Source organism: Macaca fascicularis, chromosome 10 (genome assembly GCF_037993035.2).
Source record: "Macaca fascicularis isolate 582-1 chromosome 10, T2T-MFA8v1.1".
Lineage (NCBI taxonomy): Eukaryota > Metazoa > Chordata > Mammalia > Primates > Cercopithecidae > Macaca > Macaca fascicularis.
This window is the reverse complement of record NC_088384.1, coordinates 12,949,127-12,968,405: the sequence shown is the minus strand read 5'-3', so window position 1 is coordinate 12,968,405 and position 19,279 is coordinate 12,949,127. Positions and strand designations below refer to the sequence as shown.

At 48.1% G+C, this 19,279-nt stretch overlaps 1 protein-coding gene across 7 annotated transcripts; it reads right to left on the bottom strand.

The window, feature by feature from the left end:
- Positions 1-6: 6 nt before the first annotated feature.
- Positions 7-17,983, bottom strand: JOSD1 (Josephin domain containing 1). 7 transcript variants are annotated; one of them, XM_074003756.1, is made up of 5 exons: positions 17,956-17,983; positions 16,796-17,604; positions 3,702-3,830; positions 3,341-3,535; positions 7-2,396 (listed from the first exon to the last, which is right to left on the bottom strand). In XM_074003756.1, the coding sequence occupies exons 2-5, from the start codon at positions 16,978-16,980 to the stop codon at positions 2,297-2,299; spliced, it is 609 nt and encodes a 202-aa protein (XP_073859857.1). In that variant the 5' UTR covers positions 16,981-17,604; positions 17,956-17,983; the 3' UTR covers positions 7-2,296. The 7 variants fall into 7 exon arrangements, with proteins under 7 accessions (XP_073859857.1, XP_073859856.1, XP_073859855.1 ...); XM_074003755.1 differs by lacking the exon at positions 17,956-17,983 and adding an exon at positions 17,790-17,930; XM_074003754.1 differs by lacking the exon at positions 17,956-17,983 and adding an exon at positions 17,852-17,930.
- Positions 17,984-19,279: the final 1,296 nt, after the last annotated feature.

The following is a 19,279-nucleotide window of genomic DNA, read 5'->3' as shown; positions in this document are numbered from 1 at the left end:
GAGACATACACGGAGTTTTCCATTTTTAATATTTGGTTAAACAAAATACATCTTTTGTAAACAAACCCAGCACAAGGCCAACAACAAAAAGGAATAAAAGCAAGAAAAACAAAAAGCCTAGGGTTGCCCGTTACTGGGCATCAGGGTCAGGCCTGTTCACTTCCTTAAAGGAAGTGGGGCTTTTTGCCCTTGGGCATCAGCATGGGTCCCTGTTCCTAAGCACCAGGATTGGATATGAACAGAGAAACCAGCCCTGAAATGTTTAAGCGTCTTTGCATATCCCATTGGCTCATGGACTCCAAGTGCATGGGGACTCTTTGAAGTGCCATTTGCACAGGGCCAAGCAGATTTGTGGAGAGGAGTTTCCTCCTCTTCCCAAGAAATGGCTTACTATTTCTGACAGTGCCAGTGGCCCCAAGGTCCTGCTTGTGACAATCAGCAAGGTTGGCTGTAACGTCTGGCTGGTGGTGGTTGGAATGTCATTGTACAGGGCGGGAAAACAGCTCCCTGTGGTGCCAAGCAGGTCTGGTGTAGAAAATGGTGCAGAAGAGACTGCGGCCGGTTGCTGAGAAGACATAATGCAGTAGCCGCTTGGTGGCCTGTTACTCAGCATAAAAAAAATGGCCTTGTTGGATTGAAGATACATGTGCAGAAAAAGTGCTGGTGTCAACATGCACTCCAGTCACAGGGGGAGAAAGCCTCAGCTTCACCCCGTTAAGCTTGCTCAGGATCAACATGCAAGCCCCAGGCTGGCTTTGCTGCTGGAGAGAAGTCTGGCCAGTGGGGCAGCTCTCAGACCCACTGAGATCATAGATCTGAGGGCCAGCGGGTCACCCCTGCCTGCCCACCTGCCTTGAGGCAACCACATCCACTCTGGAGACACACGTGTGGTATACTTATTTCTCCTCTTTTGTTTTCCAAAGTTACAAGAGAAAAGTGGCCTACAACTATTTCAAGAGGTAGGGGCAGGTTGAACTTCCATTGATACATAAAGGAAACGACATAAAGATGACCAACCCAGGTCCTATTCCATCCATACAGTACAGAACCACCCAGCGGGAGCTTGGCACTATAGTGGCAGCCTCTGAGCCTAGAGCGTCTACTGAATTCTGGCTGTCCCTATTCCAAGCAGCTTATCTTCACAATACTTTCCTCACCCAACTCTGCCCCAAATTAGTGGAATTTGATGTCAAAGGCAGACTTTTTTTTTCTGATTTTGCCAGAGTAAGTAAACTGGGAAAACTGCTCTTTGGCTTCTCTTTTGTCCCAGAGCCTCCTAAATCAATGTTGCGAAATGGTAGGGACAACACTGGAGTGAAGAAACCAAGCCACCCCGTGGCTGTCCCAGTTTGGCTTTAGCCACATCCTGTTCAGTATCTTACTTCATACTGGAATATTAGCATGGAATATTAATTAATTTTTCATTATAAAACTCTGCCGGGTGCAGTGGCTCATGCCTATAATCCCAGCACTTTGGGAGGCCAACGCGGGCAGATCACCTGAGGTCGGGAGTTCGAGACCAGCCTGACCAACATGGAGAAACCCTGTCTCTACTAAAAATACAAAATTAGCCGGGCGTGGTGGCAGGCACCTGTAATCCCAGCTACTCGGAAAGCTGAGGCAGGAAAATTGCTTGAACCAGGTGGTGGAGGTTGCAGTGAGACGAGATCATGCCATTGCACTCCAGCCTGGGCAACAAGAGTGAAACTCAATCTCAAACAACAACAAAAAAAATCCTCCATGTGTGGCCATAAACCACCCTTAAACCCGGGGATAAGGGTTGGAGACAGCTCACTGTACCGCTGCTAGGGTTCTGGACATGGTTTCCTGAGAGACCTTTATGCTCTGGGTCCTTCAAACCAGTCACATGGGCTTTGTGTGCACTATCTTCAGACCCACTGTTTTCAGACCCAGACAGGACGGAAAGTGGAGACAGCATCTCTAGGTGAGTGTGGAGCAGCAGTGACAACTCAGCAGAACCTACGTCAAGTCCTCATAGAAAAGGGAAAATAAGCTAGGATTCCCTCCCCGCTCCACTTTCTCCTTTCTTAAATAAAACAAGGGTTTGTGACCACTGGCCTTGAGTGCACAGAGCTCCTACCTTCCTTGCCCAGGAACAAAACACGGGGTAGTTCTTACAACAGTCCACCCGTCTGTCCTATTGCACTGTCAGATCTGAAGGGGAAAAACCCGATGAGATGTTTGGGGAAGTGGGAAGGGCAGACCCACTGTAGAGGCCACAGCACATCACAGAGGACTGAGGGGGCTGAGGCGAGAGGGAGGTTGGGGAGAACTGCTACACGTCAGTCCTCCAACTCTGATGAGCCTCTACCTCTTCTGGTACCACCAGCAGGAGTTCACAGTTCTTTCCTCGCAAATGATGTTTTAGAAACTTCCTATGGAAAAAGAGACAGAAAAAATGAAATACTGTCAAGTTGCAAATTCCAGTCTCAGGACCACAAAGTCACCTGAAACCTTACTATACCCGTGGCGGCCCAAAACACATTTCTGTAGTCATCTGGCTTTGGAGGGGTCCACGTTTGGTTGTCCTCCAATCTTTCCAGTTAAAATTCCAACCTAAATTTTTGCTCATCCTTACAGTTACTGCCAACAGTAGCTGGATCTGTGAATAACAGTACCCAAAGTACTATAAAGGACTTTTTTTGGTTGGTTTGTCTGGAGACGGAGTTTTGCTCTTGTTGCCTGGGCTGCAGTGCAATGGCATGATCTTGGCTCACTGCAATATCTGCCTTCTGGGTTCAAGCGATTCTCCTGCCTCAGCCTCCTGACCAGCTGGGATTATAGGCGCCCGCCACCACGCCTGGCTAATTTTTGTATTTTTAGTAGAGACGGAGTTTCACCATGTTGGCAAGACTGGTCTCGAACTCCTGACCTCAGGTGATCCACCCACCTTGGCCTCCCAAAGTGCTGGGATTACAGGCGTGAGCCACCACCTCTAAAGGATTTTTATAAATGTTCTTTGGTCCTAGGGAAATTCAGTCCTCCTTGGCCTGAATGTCTGTCTTCCTTTCTATGAACTGGCAACTACTGTCTCAGTTGTCTTAAATGGAGAGAACATTACAATGCCAGCCCCACCAGACCAGAAGGTTGGTATCTCAGGCTGTGCATCTTCCCTACCAAAAGGACTTAAAAGTACTGGTGGGTCATCGAAGATTAGGGTCAGGTCCAAGACACTATGATTCTATGATTCTAAGGTAGGGAGAGAATCCAAGGGCACAGGAATTTCATTTCCTTTGTCAAATAACCAGAGATGAGCTCAGTGTCCCCAACATAAGAAATGAAGCAGCCTAGCGCCTTAGTCACAACAGGTGCTGATTACCTGAGCTCGCTCTCGCCTCCAATCCACTCCGGCATCTTGAGTTTGGAGTCGAGGTTGTAGTAGGCCCCTCCCACCTCTCGGACACAGATCCAGTGCTGCCTTTTGAGGGGCAGTTTCAGTGGACCCCAGCATAGGCTGGAGGGCAGATTCATGATGAAGCCCATGACATTAGTGAGGGCAATGACACCGACATCCCTGCAGGGGAGAAATGGTGGCAGAATCTGAGGCAGCACACTTCCCAAGGTTCCCTGGCTGTAATACCACAAATGGCTACCTCCCCACTCATGCCATGAGCCCAAGTACTAAAAGCTTATACCACAACCGTGCTGTTCTCCATCAAGTCAAGCCTGATTCAGATTACCTGCGCTTGTCCCACCAAACAGCTTCATAGCCTTTGGTCTGAAGTGCTGCCATAATGACATTCACATCGTAGTTGCCATTTCCCAGCATGCTCTTCTTGTGAGGTGTCACCATGGTGTTTGGAGACAACCTACCAATGTGAAAAGAGGAGGCTGAGACTTGCTGGGCTGGCTAACCCCTCCTGACCCTGCACTACCGGGGGTGGAGAGCACTTGACATCACTGCTCCTGGAAGTTAGTTTCCCAACATTCAAGTGAAATTTCCCCGGCTTCTACCTATTTTGTAACTGTTCCACGAAGGAGCCTCACTTATGAAATCCCAGCCTCCCACAGCCTTTCTGCAGTCTTCCTCCTGATACTGATCTTCCTGCCTCATGTAAGCCTTTTTTTTCAACACTGGAAAATAGGATTCAATATTTTCATTTGCATGGATAGTAACTGTTGTCACTCCTGCTTTCTATTTAAGGCATGTACACTTGGTAATCATTAATCATTAAATACTGAAAGGCATACAGGAGCCTAGACAGGTGACACAAATGTATAAACTGGGGTTGGACATAAGGCAATAAAAAGCAGTGAGGCCTATGTGAAACTGGAATGCATGACCCACCTAAAGGCATTGTGTGTGTGTGTGTGTGTGTGTGTGTGTGTGTGTGTGTGTGGTACTTGAATAAATTTTTCTTAAAATACCCAATAAATGAACTGAAAAAAAAGTTGTGCCCAGCAAACAAAACTCAGCTGCAGCACTGGTTTGCCCACCCAGCTTGAAGTCATTTACTTCCAGGCTGCTTTAGCCAGTCTGCATTTCAAGACAAGGTCCATGTTGAAGGCATTCCTAATCCTATTATTTTGCTTTCATAAACTTGTCAGGCCAGGAGCTGAGGAAAGGCCATTTTGAAGGAAGGGTTCAAGGGGAATACCTTTGGGCTTCGTGTGAAGGGGAGAAAGGGAAGTGTGGTGAGTTCTTCAGGACATAAAGTGCATCTTCAAGAGGCTACTACATGCCATCTCCAGAAAAGAATCAAGACATTAGGCCAAGGATGTCAATTCTAAAAAACTTAAGAAATCTTGTAAAGTGTTTTTTAAATTTTTCTGTGCACAGCAAAAATACTGGTATTTTTTTTCTTTCCTTTCTTTTCTTTTCTTTTTTTTTTTGAGTCAGAGTCTTGCTCTGTCGCTCAGGCTGGAGTGCAATGGTGTGATCTCAGCTCACTGCAACCTCCGTCTCCTGGGTTCAAGCGATTCTCCTGCCTCAGCTCCCCAAGTAGCTGGGATTACAGGCGCCCGCCACCATGCCCAGCTAATTTTTGTATTTTTAGTTGAGACGGGGGTTTCACTGTGTTGGCCAGGCTGGTCTCAAACTCTTGACCTTGTGATCCACCCGCCTCAGCCTCTCAAAGTGCTGAGATTATAGGCGTGAGTCACTGTACCCAGCAATACTGGTATTTTTCAAATATAAAACATACTCCTGGCCAGGCGCGGTGGCTCATGCCTGTAATTCCAGCACTCTGGGAGGGTGAGGTGGGCAGATCACTTGAGGTCAGGAGTTCAAGACCAGCCTGGGTAATGTGGTGAAACTCCGTCTCTACTAAAAATACAAAAATTAGCCATGTGTGGTGGTGCACGCCTGGAGTTCCAACTACTCAGGAGACTGAGGCAGCGAACTGCTTGAACATAGGAGGCAGAGGCTGCAGTGAGCCGAGATTGCACCATTGCATCCAGCCTGGGTGACAGAGTGAGACTCCGTCTCAAAAACAAAAACAAAACCAAAAAAAACCCATGCTCCTGGCCGGGGGTGGTGGCTCATGCCTGCAATCCCAGCACTTTGGAAGGCCAAGGTGGGAGGATCGCTTGAGCCTGGGAGTTAGAGACCAGCCTGGGCAACATGGCATAACACTGCCTCTGCAAAAAAATACAAAAATTAGGTGGGCATGGTGGGATGTACCTGTGGTCCCAGTTACTTGGAAGGCTGAGGTGGGAAGATCACCTGAGCCAGGGAAGTTAAGGCTGTGGGGAGCCATGACTGCACTCCAGCCTGGGTGACAGAGTAAGACCCTGTCTCAAAAAAAAAAAAAAAAAAAAAAGCCAAAATTAAAAACAACAAACATACTGCTGCCACTGCTTAAAACCTTCCAATGGCACCTAAAGCACTTAAATACACTCTAAACTACTTCCTTTGGCCTGCAAGGCCCTCAAGGTCCTGCAGATCTCATCTCTTACCTTTTATTACACTGACCTTCTTACTGTTCTCTAAAAACAAAGCTCTTTTTCTCACTGTGCACTCATGCACTCACTCACTGTTCCCGCTGTCTGGAATGTTCTTTCTGTAGTTCCTTATTGTTTGGGTGTCAAATGTTACTGCCATAGAGAGGCCTTTTCTTTTCTTTTTCTTTTTTTGAGACAGAGTCTGGCTCTGTTGCCCAGGCTGGAGTGCAATGGAGCCATCTCAGCTCACTGTAACCTCCGGAGAGGCCTTTTCTTGACCACCCAACCATAAGTTTCTCCCAGTCACCACCTCACATCAACCTTTTGATTTAATTATAGCCCTGTCACTACCAGATGGGTTTCTCATTGGTTTTTCTTTTTTTGAGACGGAGTCTCGCTCTGTCGCCAAGGCTGGAGTGCAGTGGCCGGATCTCAGCTCACTGCAAGCTCCGCCTCCCGGGTTCCCGCCATTCTCCTGCCTCAGCCTCCCGGGTAGCTGGGACTACAGGCGCCCGCCACCTCGCCCGGCTAGTTTTTTGTCTTTTTTGGTAGAGACGGGGTTTCACCGTGTTAGCCAGGATGGTCTTGATCTCCTGACCTCGTGATCCACCCGTCTCGGCCTCCCAAAGTGCTGGGATTACAGGCTTGAGCCACCGCGCCTGGCCTGGTCTGTTTTTCTATACTAGACTGACAGCAGGGGCCTTGACTATCTGAAAGCTACATTGCTAGGGCCTAAAGAGTGCCTGGCACAAGACAGGTGCCCAAGGAATGTTTGCTGAAATGTTCAGTGTTTATTTTTGTTATCCTTCTCTTTCCCTGTAAACATTAGTAACTGACTCTTAAAAGGGCTTATATGCTCATCTCCAGGGCTAGCAAAGAAATCTGCAACCAAACTTTATCTTACCTATAATGATAACTACCACTTATTGAAAAACCTCTGTGCCAAGCACTATGATAAGGTACTTTAATTTGCATTTCATTTAATCTTCACAATAAACCTATGAGGATGTGAATTATTTCTATTGTATAGATCCATAAAAGTGAGGTTTGGTGGTTTTAACTGACCTGCCCATGAGCACTTACAAGTGACAGAACTAGGATCCAACCCTGGATTCATTTGAACCCAAAGTTACGCTTTGCTATCTTACAGCAAGGACCCAAGAATCAGAGTGGCAGGGGGTGGGGGCTTGAAAAGAGGAGAGGCCAGCTATGTCCCTGAGGCCTGGGGCTGAAACATAGCTTAAAAAGACAAAGGCTCTCCATGGGTTCTTGCACATTTGGATTAAATGAGAACACATTGCCAGGTGCAGTGGCCCACGCCTGTCATCCCAGCACTTTGGGAGGCTGAGGTGGGAGGATCACTTGAGGCCAGGAGTTTGAGACCAGCCTGGCCAACATGGTGAAACCCTGTCTCTACTAAAAATACAAAAAAATTAGCCAGGTGTGGTGGTGGGTGCCTGTAATCTCAGTTACTCGGCAGGCTGAGGCAGGAGAAATCGCTTGAACCTGGGAGGCAGAGGTTGCAGTGAGCCGAGATTGTGCCATAGCACTCCAGCCTGGGCAACAAGAGCAAAACTCTGTCTTTTAAAAAAAAAAAAAAAAAAAAAAAAAGAGAACACATATGAAAGAAGGGCTAGTCCCAGATATAATTGGTTCTTTTCCCTTTCCCAAGCTTCTAATAGCTCCTTGTTCCTTTCAGTGAAGTCTCTGACCAGTACATGAATGACGGCTCCAACAAAATGCTCAGTCTTCTACCTCGTTCACCATCAAACTCCCTACCAGGCTCAAACCTTAGAGCAGCGCTTCCCAAGAGTGCTCCTGGAGATGCCATTTCCATGTTCATTAACAGAGGACTCCAGAAGGCAGCCAATACAGTAACAGCTGAATGAACCAAGTAGGTAAATGGGTTTCCTGCAGAATTCTTGGAGTCCCTAACATGCTAATCTTCACCTTCAGTCTCAAGGCAAGGGGTTATAAAATATGTTTTAGTTTCCAAACAAATTTACCACACACTTGTTTTGAGGTAAAACTTATAGAACCAGGGTTCCAATGATCTTTATTCCCCGTCCTTCATCTTCTGTCTTGGATTCAAATCCATTCCTATTACCACTCCATCTCTCTCCTAACCAGAGGCTCCCCACCTCACACCTTGACTTTTGAAACAGATTTCTAAATTGATCACCTTGCTTCCAAGTGTTCCTTCCACCAATTCAGCCTCTATGTTCCTGCCAAATTCACCAAGGCATCAATTCACTTCCCCTTGTATACACAGGAACTGACAATGGTACCAACTGCCTGGCTGGTACCTCCTGGCCCCACCTGGCCAGCTATATCCCTCTCATTGGGCTTAGTGCACTTTAGGCACCATGATCATATGGCCTTTATTCTATTTTTTCTTCCTGTCACCTAGGCTGGATTACAGTGGTGTGACTGTAGCTCACTGTAGCCCCAAACTCCTGGGCTCAACTGATCCTCCTGTCTCAGCCTCCCTCTTGAGCCACTGTGCCAGCAGCCTCTATTCTTTTATCCTATTTCCTGTTCCAAGCCAAATCCTACAGCTTCTTCACACCCTATCTCTTCCATAGGATCTTCCCTGGATCCTCTGTGAAAAAGGAGGGAGAGTGAGGACCATACATATCTGTGTTCATATCCAAGCACCATCAACACTAACTGTGAGATTTAATCTCCATGCCTGTTACTTTGCCTGTAAAAATGGAAATAATTACTATTTTATAGAACTGTTGGAGAATTCAGTTATTTTATATATGTTCAATCAAACACTAAATTCCTGGATAGTTCTTTATATCCCTCACAGCTAGGCACTGGCAACTCAACACATGTTGGGCAATCTGAGTACAGGAAATGTTGAGAGTAGCTTCCATCTCATTCTAGAGGAATGGTCATTTGAATAAGTGGGGCCCACCCAGTGTATTCACCATACCAGCACTTGCTTGTACTTTTAACAGTAATCAAGTGGCCACTGTGTTAACTGCTTTTACGGGCTTTATCACTTCCAGCCATCTTGATACCATAAACATGGAAGCTGAGGTGCAAAGGTTATGGTGACTATGCGTCAGGCATAGCTGGTGAGTGGCAGGGCTAGGATTCGCCTCTACCCTAAACAATACTGGACAGTGCTCTGGATATTTCAACACACCAGTCCCACTGAGTTCCATGGGATCCTGATGATTCCAGTGGAAAGTATTCTTGAGACTCCTTGGCAAACTCCTGTTCAGGACTGTCTTAATGATTTCCATAGAAATTCTGGGCTACAGCTCTGCAGACTCTTGCATGAGCTGACCCAGTGTCCCTCCGCTGGGAGAGAGAGGGTTGAAGAGATGCCTGCACGCCTGCTTTTGTTTTCAGGCTGGAACTGCGAAGTTTCCTCTCTGATTTTCCAACAGTGTAATTTCTTTCTAGTGGAAGGACCCTCAGAAAGCAATCAGAGGGGTGCGGAGTAAAAATAAATCAAGTTCTTGTGACTCAGTTTGGGACAGAAGCCGAGAGTCTTCAGCAATAAAGTTTCTTTCAAATTCATGCAAAATAGGACACCCAGCCCCCACAGTGATTCCTGGTCATTCATGAGTGGAGAAAACAATAATCCAGACAGTGACCTCCTCAAATGTTCTGTTGGAGAGTTTCTAGAATCCCTCTTCCACTCGCCAGAAGAGCAGAGGAAGGCTTGGAAGGGTAGAGAGCCTGAGGAATCACCTTCAACCCCGACACCATCAATCAAATCAAAGGAAACCACAGCACCCACCCCCAGAATCCTGGCTAGGCAGAAATTTTAAGATCAATTTGGCCTTCCTCAATGAGCAGAATGTGCTGAGTAGATCATTTCTCCTCTGACCAGCCTTTCTCAATTAATCTCCCACAAGCCTCATACTCTGTTGTGTGAAAGTATTTCTGGCTTCAGGAGTTGGCTCCCTGCTCTCTCTGGATGGGTCTCAAATGTTGAGTGGGGGAGCAGAAGCCCTCACTCTGTCTCACCACTGTATTGACCTGCCTCCTCCCCTCGGCCCCCTTCTCTTTGCCCACTCAGCTTTCACCACAAACCTCGGATCCTGCTGCCAGGAGTCCCTTCTGGACTGCAGACATTTCATTCACTTGAACATGAGCACCAAGCTACATGCCTGCCACTGGCTGTGGGGGTACAACCGTGAAACAGTCCTACTGGTTCTTACCCTCAAAGGGCTCAGGGTCAAATCAGAGACACAGAAATGTAAACAGATCAAAACAGCCTGGCAAGCACCATTTAACAGAAATATTAACAGGCTAGGGGCAGTAGCTCATGCCTATAATCCTAGCACTTTGGGAGGCCAAGGCAGGCGGATCACTTGAGCTCAGGAGTTCGAGACCAGCCTGGCAACATGGCAAAACCCATCTCTACCAAAAGTAAAACACATAAAATAATTAGCTGGGCATGGTGGCACATGCCTGTGGTTCCAGCTACTCGGGAGGCTGAAGTGGGAGGATTGCTTAAGCCTGGGAGGTAGAGGTTTCAGTGAGCTAAGATCGCACCACTGCACTCCAGCCTAGGTGAAGGTGAGACCCCCCCAACTCAAAAATTAAAAAAAAAAGAAAAAAAATGTATATATATAAAGAGTTGTATGAATAAGCCCACTCAGTTCACACTGCTGTCTTTTCAGATCCCTTTTGTGAGTGAAGTCCTTTCACATTCATCAACTTGTTTGTTCCAGACACCTCTGTGAGGTAGGTGAGGCAGGTTTATTTCACAGATAAACAAAAACGCTTCCCACTGAACTCTTCAGAGCTGTGCTGTCCAATATGGTAGCCAATTTCTGTGTGTTATTTAGATTTAATTAAATTTAAATAAAAGTTAAAATCCAAAAAAAAGAAAGAAATTCTGGGCTACAAAGTGAGCCTCTCACTTCTGTCCCTGTCATCACAGTCAGAAGTTAGAGCCATGAGATGTGAAGTGATGTAAAAGTGAAAAGACGGGCCGCATGCGGTGGCTCATACCTGTAATCCCAGCACTTTGGGAGGCCGAGGCAGGCGGATCACGAGGTCAAGAGATCAAGACCATCCTGGCTAACATGGTGAAACCCCGTCTCTACTAAAAATACAAAAAATTAGCTAGGCATGGTGGTGGGCGCCTGTAGTCCCAGCTACTCGGGAGGCTGAGGCAGGAGAATGGCCTGAACCTGGGAGGCAGAGCTTGCAGTGAGCCGAGATCGTGCCACTGCACTCCAGCCTGGGAGACAGAGTGAGAGACTCCGTCTCAGGAAAAAAAAAGTGAAAAGACAGGCTCTAGTCCAGGTCTCCCCACTGTCTGTGTCCTCAGATAAGTCCCTGTTCCTCTCTCATGGTTTCCACTGTGTCTGACTATGGTGATGAATTTAGATATTAATGAAAAAAGGAAATGGAAGACATTTTATCAAGATTCTTTTCCCCACCCTAATTCTTTCTTTCCTTATCAGATCTGAAGAGATGTGACATCAGAAAATATGGCTCAGAACTTCCTGATGTTTCTAAATCAGGCATGGGTCAAAGAGCTAGGCACACATTAGTAATCTGTAGATGTTAGCTATTATTACTACATGTTTGCCTAGCCCTTGGACAAGAGAATTCAAGTCTCTAGAGGTTAATACTTAACAACAACTTTTCTCAGTTATAATCACCCACTTTTAAATGTGGCCCCTTCCACCTGCTCAGGGACTATGTAATGGGGAGGCTGGAATAGTCACCCTCTGTGGTAGAAAATGCTAGTCGTGCCGGGCGCGGTGGCTCAAGCCTGTAATCCCAGCACTTTGGGAGGCCGAGACGGGCGGATCACGAGGTCAGGAGATCGAGACCATCCTGGCTAACACGGTGAAACCCCGTCTCTACTAAAAATACAAGAAAATTAGCCGGGCGAGGTGGCGGGCGCCTGTAGTCCCAGCTACTCGGGAGGCTGAGGCAGGAGAATGGCGTGAACCCGGGAGGCGGAGCTTGCAGTGAGCCGAGATCGCGCCACTGCACTCCAGCCTGGGGCACAGAGCAAGACTCCGTCTCAAAAAAAAAAAAAAAAAAAGAAAATGCTAGTCGTTCACCAATATCCCCAATCTCTTTGTCCCTTCCAACTTTCATTAGATTTTTTTCCCTTGATACCAAGCTACTTTTTGCCTAGATTTTTTTTTTTTTTTTGAGATAGGGTCTTACTCTTTTGCCCAGGCTGGAGTGCAGTGGCACGAACATGGCTCACTGCAACCTCGACCTCCTGGGCTCAAGTCATCTTCCCATCTCAGCCTCCCAAGTAGCTGGACTACAGAACTACAGGCCCCCATGCCCAACTAATTTTTACATTTTTTTGTAGAGATAGGGTCTCATTATGTTGCCCAGGCTGGTCTCAAACTGCTGGGCTGAAGTCATCCACCCAACTCAGCCTCCCAAAGTACTGCGATTATAGGCATGAGCCACCAAGCCCAGCCCTGGATACATTTTAATATTAAATATCCAAGACTGGGCGTGGTGGCTCACTCCTGCAATCCTAGCATTTTGGGAGGCCAAGGTGGGTAGATCACGAGGTCAGGAGTTCGAGACCAGCCTGGCCAACATGGTGAAACCCCGTCTCTACTAAAAATACAATAATTAGCCGGACGTGGTGGTGGGCGTCTATAATCTCAGCTACTTGGGAGGCTGAGGCAGGAGGATTCCTTGAACCCGGGAGGTGGAAGTTGCAGTGAGCTGAGATCATGCCACTGCACTCCAGCCTGGGCAGACAGAGCAAGACTCCATCTCGGGTGGGGGGAAAAATCCTATTTGGGAGAGGAATGCAGAGCTAGATGCAAGAATCAGATCACTTAAAAACTGGGATGAGTCTAGTGAAAATGTTTCAGGCCTGAGTATTTTCAAAACAACCTAGCAAAGCTGCCATCATATAATTTGATCTACACGGACTGCCAGGCACTATGAGGCACCATAGAAAAAACAAGTCGAACAGGCCTCAGCCTCTGAGAATCATATAATTTGATTCTATGACCCTTTTTTTCCAAACCTTAGACACTTTTTTTTTTGAGAGATGAGAGTCTCACTCTGTCACCCAGGCTGGAGTACAGTGGTGCGATGTTGGCTCACTGCAACCTCCACCTTACGGGTTCAAGTGATTCTCCTGCCTCAGTTTCCTGAGTAGCTGGGACTACAGGCGTGTGCCACCATGCCCAGCTGATTTTTGTATTTTTGAGTAGAGACATGGTTTTGTTATATGTTGGCCAGGCTGGTCTCAAACTCCTGACCTCAGGTGATCTGCCCGCCTCTGCCTCCCAGAGTGCTGGGATTACAGGGGTTAGCCACTGTGCCTGGCCCACATTCTTTACATAAAATGATGAGCTCGAATATTTACATCTGTATACATATACACCGATGACACTTGCCCAGTTTATCTTTTCTCCAATTTCACAGGTTGAAAACAGATGCTTTTTAAACAAATGACCTCTTTTTGCAGATGTTACCACTATGTTCAAATCCTGGACCAAGCCTCTGACACACCTGACTCCTCTCTTCCCTGTCCTTGTTGCTGCCATGTTGAGTCATTAGCCTAGCTCTGAGTTCCTATTCATTTCTAAGCATGAATCATCTCATATCCACAACTCTGTTGAAACTCCACCCTGCTTTTGTATTTTGCTTCTTTTTTCTGGCTAAAATTCAACTGCTAGGATGAACTTCCTCTCAACAAATAGTGCTTATCAACATTTCCCTCCCATTTCTACCATTCACTAGCCACACTTTAAAACAGCATAGAATTATTTCTGCTAAGGTCCAAATCGATCACTTTTCACTTTTTAATTGCTCTAAATGCCAGGGTTCTAACTTCACTTAAATCTAATCTCAAGGCTTGGTTAAAGGATAGCTGAGAAGTGCTTCTCAGGGGCTGAGGCCTGTTCGACTTGTTTTCTCTATGGTGCCTCACAGTGCCTGGCACTCTGCAGGCAGCTAGTCAGTGTTTGTTTAAAAAATTCCATCTTCTCTCCCTCACCTCTTCTCCCTTTGCTTTTTCCTCTAGATTCCTTTCACACTTCTTTATTTTTTGTTCCTACCTATTCACACATTGTTTCAATATAAAATACTATATGCAGAATTCCACTTATGGAATTGGGACAGAATACATGCCCTTACGTGCTGGCTTGCCAGCACTTTTTTTTTTTTTTTTTTTTTTTGAGATGGAGTCTCGCTCTGTCGCCCGGGCTGGAGTGCAGTGGCCGGATCTCAGCTCATTGCAAGCTCCGTCTCCCAGGTTCACGCCATTCTCCTGCCTCAGCCTTCGGAGTAGCTGGCACTACAGGCGCCCGCCACCTCGCCCGGCTAGTTTTTTGTATTTTTTAGTAGAGACGGGGTTTCAGTGTGTTAGCCAGGATGGTCTCGATCTCCTGACCTCGTGATCCGCCCGTCTCGGCCTCCCAAAGTGCTGGGATTACAGGCTTGAGCCACCGCGCCCGGCCTCTGCCAGCACTTTTTGGATCTTTTTATTATGCTGCTAGAATTGGGGAGTGCAGTACAATTCGCCAAAGCTTCAAAAGGAATAGGATCTTCGTTCCATGTGGGCATTTAGCAAATATTTACCATTCTTGTATTCAGGAGAACACAGCTGAGAAACTCCTGTTACCATCCACACACGCTTGATGAACATAGTCCAGAATGTCAGTACTGGCCCAGCTCAGCAGCTGGAGGAACAGCTACTGACGGCACTCTACAGGCCCTTCCAGTACTCGAGAAACAGGAGAGCAGTTAGTGGGGCGGGTTCTAGAGTCACAAGGCATGGGGCCAAATCCTGCCATCAATAGCTATGAACTCTCTGTGCCATGATTTCCTCATCTGGAAAAATGGGCAGCAACAGAATCCATCTTGGAAGATCAGTATGAGGACTGAGTGAACACAAGGAAAGCACTCAGAATGGTGCTTTGCACCAAGTGTTCATACGTGTTAGTGATTCCATCATTATTCCCATAGTCAGATCAGGGGCCAAACGTACAGAAGTGAAAACTTTTCTACCAGTGTGTGACTGGATACACAGAATCTTGTTTCTGGAATTTATTTACTAGTGGGTGAAACTGGGCAAATCGCCTAAAATGAATCCTAGTTTCCTAAGTTCATTATTGGTGAGGTTGTTGCAAGATTGTCTGTACATATCACAAAGTACTAAGCACATTCAGGTATTTCACCCTGAGTCCTTTCTTCTCCCTAGTTTTAGATCAGGAAATAATTTGCAAATCTGATTAGGAGTAGGAGAAATACTAACGGCTGGCCAAAAGGAAGCAGTCCAATGTACTGGGTTCTCCTTTCAGTGACATGACCTGATGATCTGAGACAAATTATCTTACCTCCCAGTGCCCCAGGTCCTGAAGAGTCAATTCTACTTGCTGCCAGATAATGGCCATGATGCAAATAACATATTTACCCTGGTAAGGCATTACTCTGGTTACTACTGGCATTGGAAAATAATTACTCTCATTATAGTTTTGTCTGCATCTGGGGATTAACATTCTTCTAAGAGTAAGCCTCTGGCTCTTTCAGGGCAAATGGTCCATACCTGTGTTTTACAAATCACCCCAAATAGGTTGCTACCAGCTGTAATTCTGGTCCCTATGTGGCAATAATTTCATTTCCAAGCTAAGAGAGTAAGAAAAAGGTCTTCTGGAATTGTCAATATGTACTGCTTGAAGAACGCTTGAGCTTCTCTTCAGTGAGGACTGTGTGGGCCTAACCCTTTCTAGTTGGGGTCATCAGGCAAGATCACCATCTGAGTTGCTATGGACTGCAGATATGCTGTTGTGTCCATCAAGACACCACAGAACTGACTCTCAAAACCTTTAAAGTAATTCTAGAAAATCAAAGCAAAGAGAAAAAAGCTGAGTTTTTTTTTTTTTTTTTTTTTTTCTGAGACCTGTCACCCAGGCTGGAGTACAGTGGCACAATCTCGGCTAACTGCAACCTCCACTTCCCGAGTTCACGCGATTCTCCTGCCTCAGCCTCCCGACTAGCTGGGACAAGCGTGCACCACCACACCCGACTTAATTTTTGTATTTTTAGTAGAGACGAGGTTTCACCATGTTGGCCAGGCTGGTCTCAAACTCCTGAACTCAGGTGATCCGCCCTCCTCGGCCTCCTAAAGTGCTGGGATTATACCGTGCTTGGCCAAAAGCTGAACCTCTACTAACCCGTGGGGTGGCATTTGTTCTAAATGGGTAAGAAAGGCCATCTAGAATAAAGGAGAAAGAGGCGATCTGGAGTCAACTTCAAATTATAACTTTGCTATTTAGAAGCTATTTGGACATATTACCTGACCTTTCTATCAGTAAAATACAGGCAGTGAAATGACTGTTAGGAGGGCTACACAAAGCAATGTACGAACAGCGCCACTGCCAGCACATGGCTCACAGAAAAGCTGAGCATTGTGTATACCTCTTGCTTGTGGTAGTCACCACATTGCACCTTTGATGACAGGCGACTGAACGTGTACCTATCGGGTCCCACTTCTAGACTGTAAACTCCTCGGCAGCAGAACTTTAGAGGCATTTAGCATAGTGGTCAACAGCATAGATGTAAGAATTCAACCCCAGCTCCAAGTCTTGTTACCTTGAGCAAAGTATGGAACTAAATGTGTCTTCATCAGTAAAATGGAAATAACACCACGTATTAACACGTATTCCATGGGATTGCTGAGCAGATCACTCGAGAAAACACAGCCGAGAATATGAGCACTTTCCTAGCCCACAGTGAGTGCCCGATACATAGTAGTGATTATCTTTTCCTGTCTTGTGTCCCTTATACCTGCTAATGGCATCTAGCTAATACCTATAGATTTAAAGGTTTATGAAACTTGAGACATTATCCCACCCACAGAAATCCAAAAATATCAGTAAGTATCAAGATGCCAAGGAGAAGGGTCCCCTACCTCTGGAAAATCTCTTGCAGCGTATCCCGGGTGAAGGCATTGCTGTCCTGGAAGACGTTATTGAGGGCGTGGAGGGCACAAAGCTCCCTGCGCTGTTTCTCATGGTAGATTTGTGGGGGTGCTGCCTGGGGCAGCTCCAATGATTCAGATTTGGCCTTGTCTCCTTTCCATGGCACACAACTCATGTTTTTTGTTTTAGGTTCCAGAGATGGCTATAAACACCCTACTCTTCCCTCCAGAAGAAGAATGTAACCTTCTCAGTCTTTTCCGGGTTCCTGAGGTTCACCTTATTCTCTGGTGTCCATGATTTATGCTTTGTCACTGGGAGAAAAGACTGGAATCAAAAGGAAAAAAAAACCCACCTCTTTTCTCAAGAGAAAAATAACTTTTGGATTACTTTCATTTTGCTACCACTGTCAAATTGCAGAATTTAAAAAAAAAAAACCCATAAAATGTAAGACCTTGTTTCCGTTTCCCCACCCTTCCCTCCCACCCCCCTCAAAACTCCCCACGATTTTCTTGCTGTTTCCCTCTGCAAATGCCAGGCCTCAAAGCAGGAGGACCGAACAGCATCGGTCACATCGCTCCTTTTCTTCCATTTCTTTCGAACCACGACGCCACTGACTCGGGAGACAAGGCCTGGGTGGCGGATAACGCGCACGAGTCGAGCAGCTAGCGCGGGCCGGCAGGCGTGGGACCGCGAGCCGCGCGGGGGCCTCGGGGGCAGCCCTCCATCCCCTTGGGTACGGTGGGGCCCGCAGGGCGCGGCTCCCTCGGAAGGCGCGGACTCTCGCCCTCTGGCCGCGGCCCTGCGGAGGAAGAGACAACTCCGGTCAGCGGCGAGCGGGCGCGGGAAGTGCGCGGCGGGGCCGGCCCCTGCCCGAGGGAAGGTTCCTTCCGCGCGGCGACGGGTTGGCCCGCAAGGGGTGGGGCCGGACAGTCAGCCTCGAGCTCCTGAGCCCGGACCCACCCGGTTCGCCGCCCCTACACCAACCTCCCCGCCCGTCACGTGAGCGCAGGCCCAGACGCCCTCCCGCCGCGCCCCTGGCTGCAGACCCCAACGCCGTCGGGACCGCTCAACGCCAGCCGTCCCCTCACCGACAACGGCCGCCACCTGGAGTGCGGGCCGCCAACTGGGCCGCGCGGGCGGGCGCGCGCACCTGAGCCCGACGTCACCGGCCCCCGCCCGACGCGTGCTCCGGAAACGCCCTCTGGCGCCGTCCTCGCTCCTCCCAGCCGTGGCGTCACGCCTAGCGTAGGTGTGACGTCATCGGCACCGGCCTGGGAGACGGGGACGCCGGGCGTGTACGGGCCAAGTTGAACGGTTGGGGTGTGGCGGAGGCAGTGGGTGTGGGGCTGCGGGCTGCGGAGCTCGGCGGCGGCCGGCAGGATTGGGGTCCAGCCGCTCGGCTCTGCGCTGTCCCTGGCGGGGCGGGGTGGGGCGGCCTGAGGGAGTCCTGCAGGCCAGCGGCTGCCGTCCGCGGCTTTCCGCACCCCTCCCCTCTCTGGGCCAGGCTTCTCGGCCGAGCGTTCTCGCTCCTTCTGCGTTGACTGTTTTCTGTGTGGCTAACGCGCGGCTCACCAGGGGGGATTTTGGAGCACCTGATTCGGTCGGGCGCAAATTGCCTTGGTTAGTGGGCCCGACCGTGCCGCACTGTCCAGGGAGCGCCAAGGGTAGGTGCCTCGCTTTGAGTCACATTTCAAGTGGAAAGGAGACTCCTGTTGCAGTTCCGTGGTGTCGCATTTCAGTTCACTACACACAAGCCACTGCCCTCTTGCCTGGGGGCTCCCCGCTCTTCTCACGGTGGCTTTCCTCTCTGCAGAGACCTCTGCGCGAAGTATACCTAAGCGCATTGTGTGCGTCGTCGGGAAACGGCGAACTACTCGCAGTCCCACGTGGATTTCATTTTTTTCCCTTTACCTACTCTTAGGGTGCGTGGTAGGCATCAGTATCCACCTTAGCTGCCCTCCTTTGGGGTTTTTCGTAAAACTGGAAAAACGAGAAGAAATTGCACTTTAAATTTAGTTTGTTTTTGTTTTTGTTTTTGTTTGCGACGGAGTTTCATTCTTGTAGCCCAGGCTGAATTGCAATAGGGCGATCTCAGCTTACTGCAACCTCCACCTCCTGGGCTCAAGCGATTCTCCTGTCTCGGCCACCCGGGTAGCTGGGATTGCAGGCCCCTGCCACTTACCCAAGGCTAATTTTTGTAGTTTAGTAGAGATGGGGTTTCACCATGTTGGCCAGGGTGGTCTCGAACTCTTGAGATCCAACCGTCTCGGCCTCCCAAAGTGCTGGGATTACAAGTGTGAGCCACCGCGCCTGGCCTAAATTTTTATTTATTTTTGAGACAGGGTCTTGCTCTGTTTCCCAGGCTGGAGTGCAGTGGCGCGATCACGACTCACCTGCAGCCTCGACCTCCTAGGCTCAAGCGAGCTTCATGCCTCAGCCTCCTGAGTAGCTGGGGCTATAGGCATACACCACCA

Bases quoted from the DNA above. Each gene is read 5' to 3' on its own strand.
- JOSD1 (XM_074003756.1), bottom strand. From the start codon at position 16,980: ATGAGTTGTGTGCCATGGAAAGGAGACAAGGCCAAATCTGAATCATTG. The intron at 3,536-3,701 runs GTAATCTGAATC...TCTCCCCTGCAG, and splicing joins GTTTGGTGGGACAAGCGCAG to GGATGTCGGTGTCATTGCCC. The intron at 2,397-3,340 runs GTAATCAGCACC...CTTTTTCCATAG, and splicing joins GGAGGCGAGAGCGAGCTCAG to GAAGTTTCTAAAACATCATT.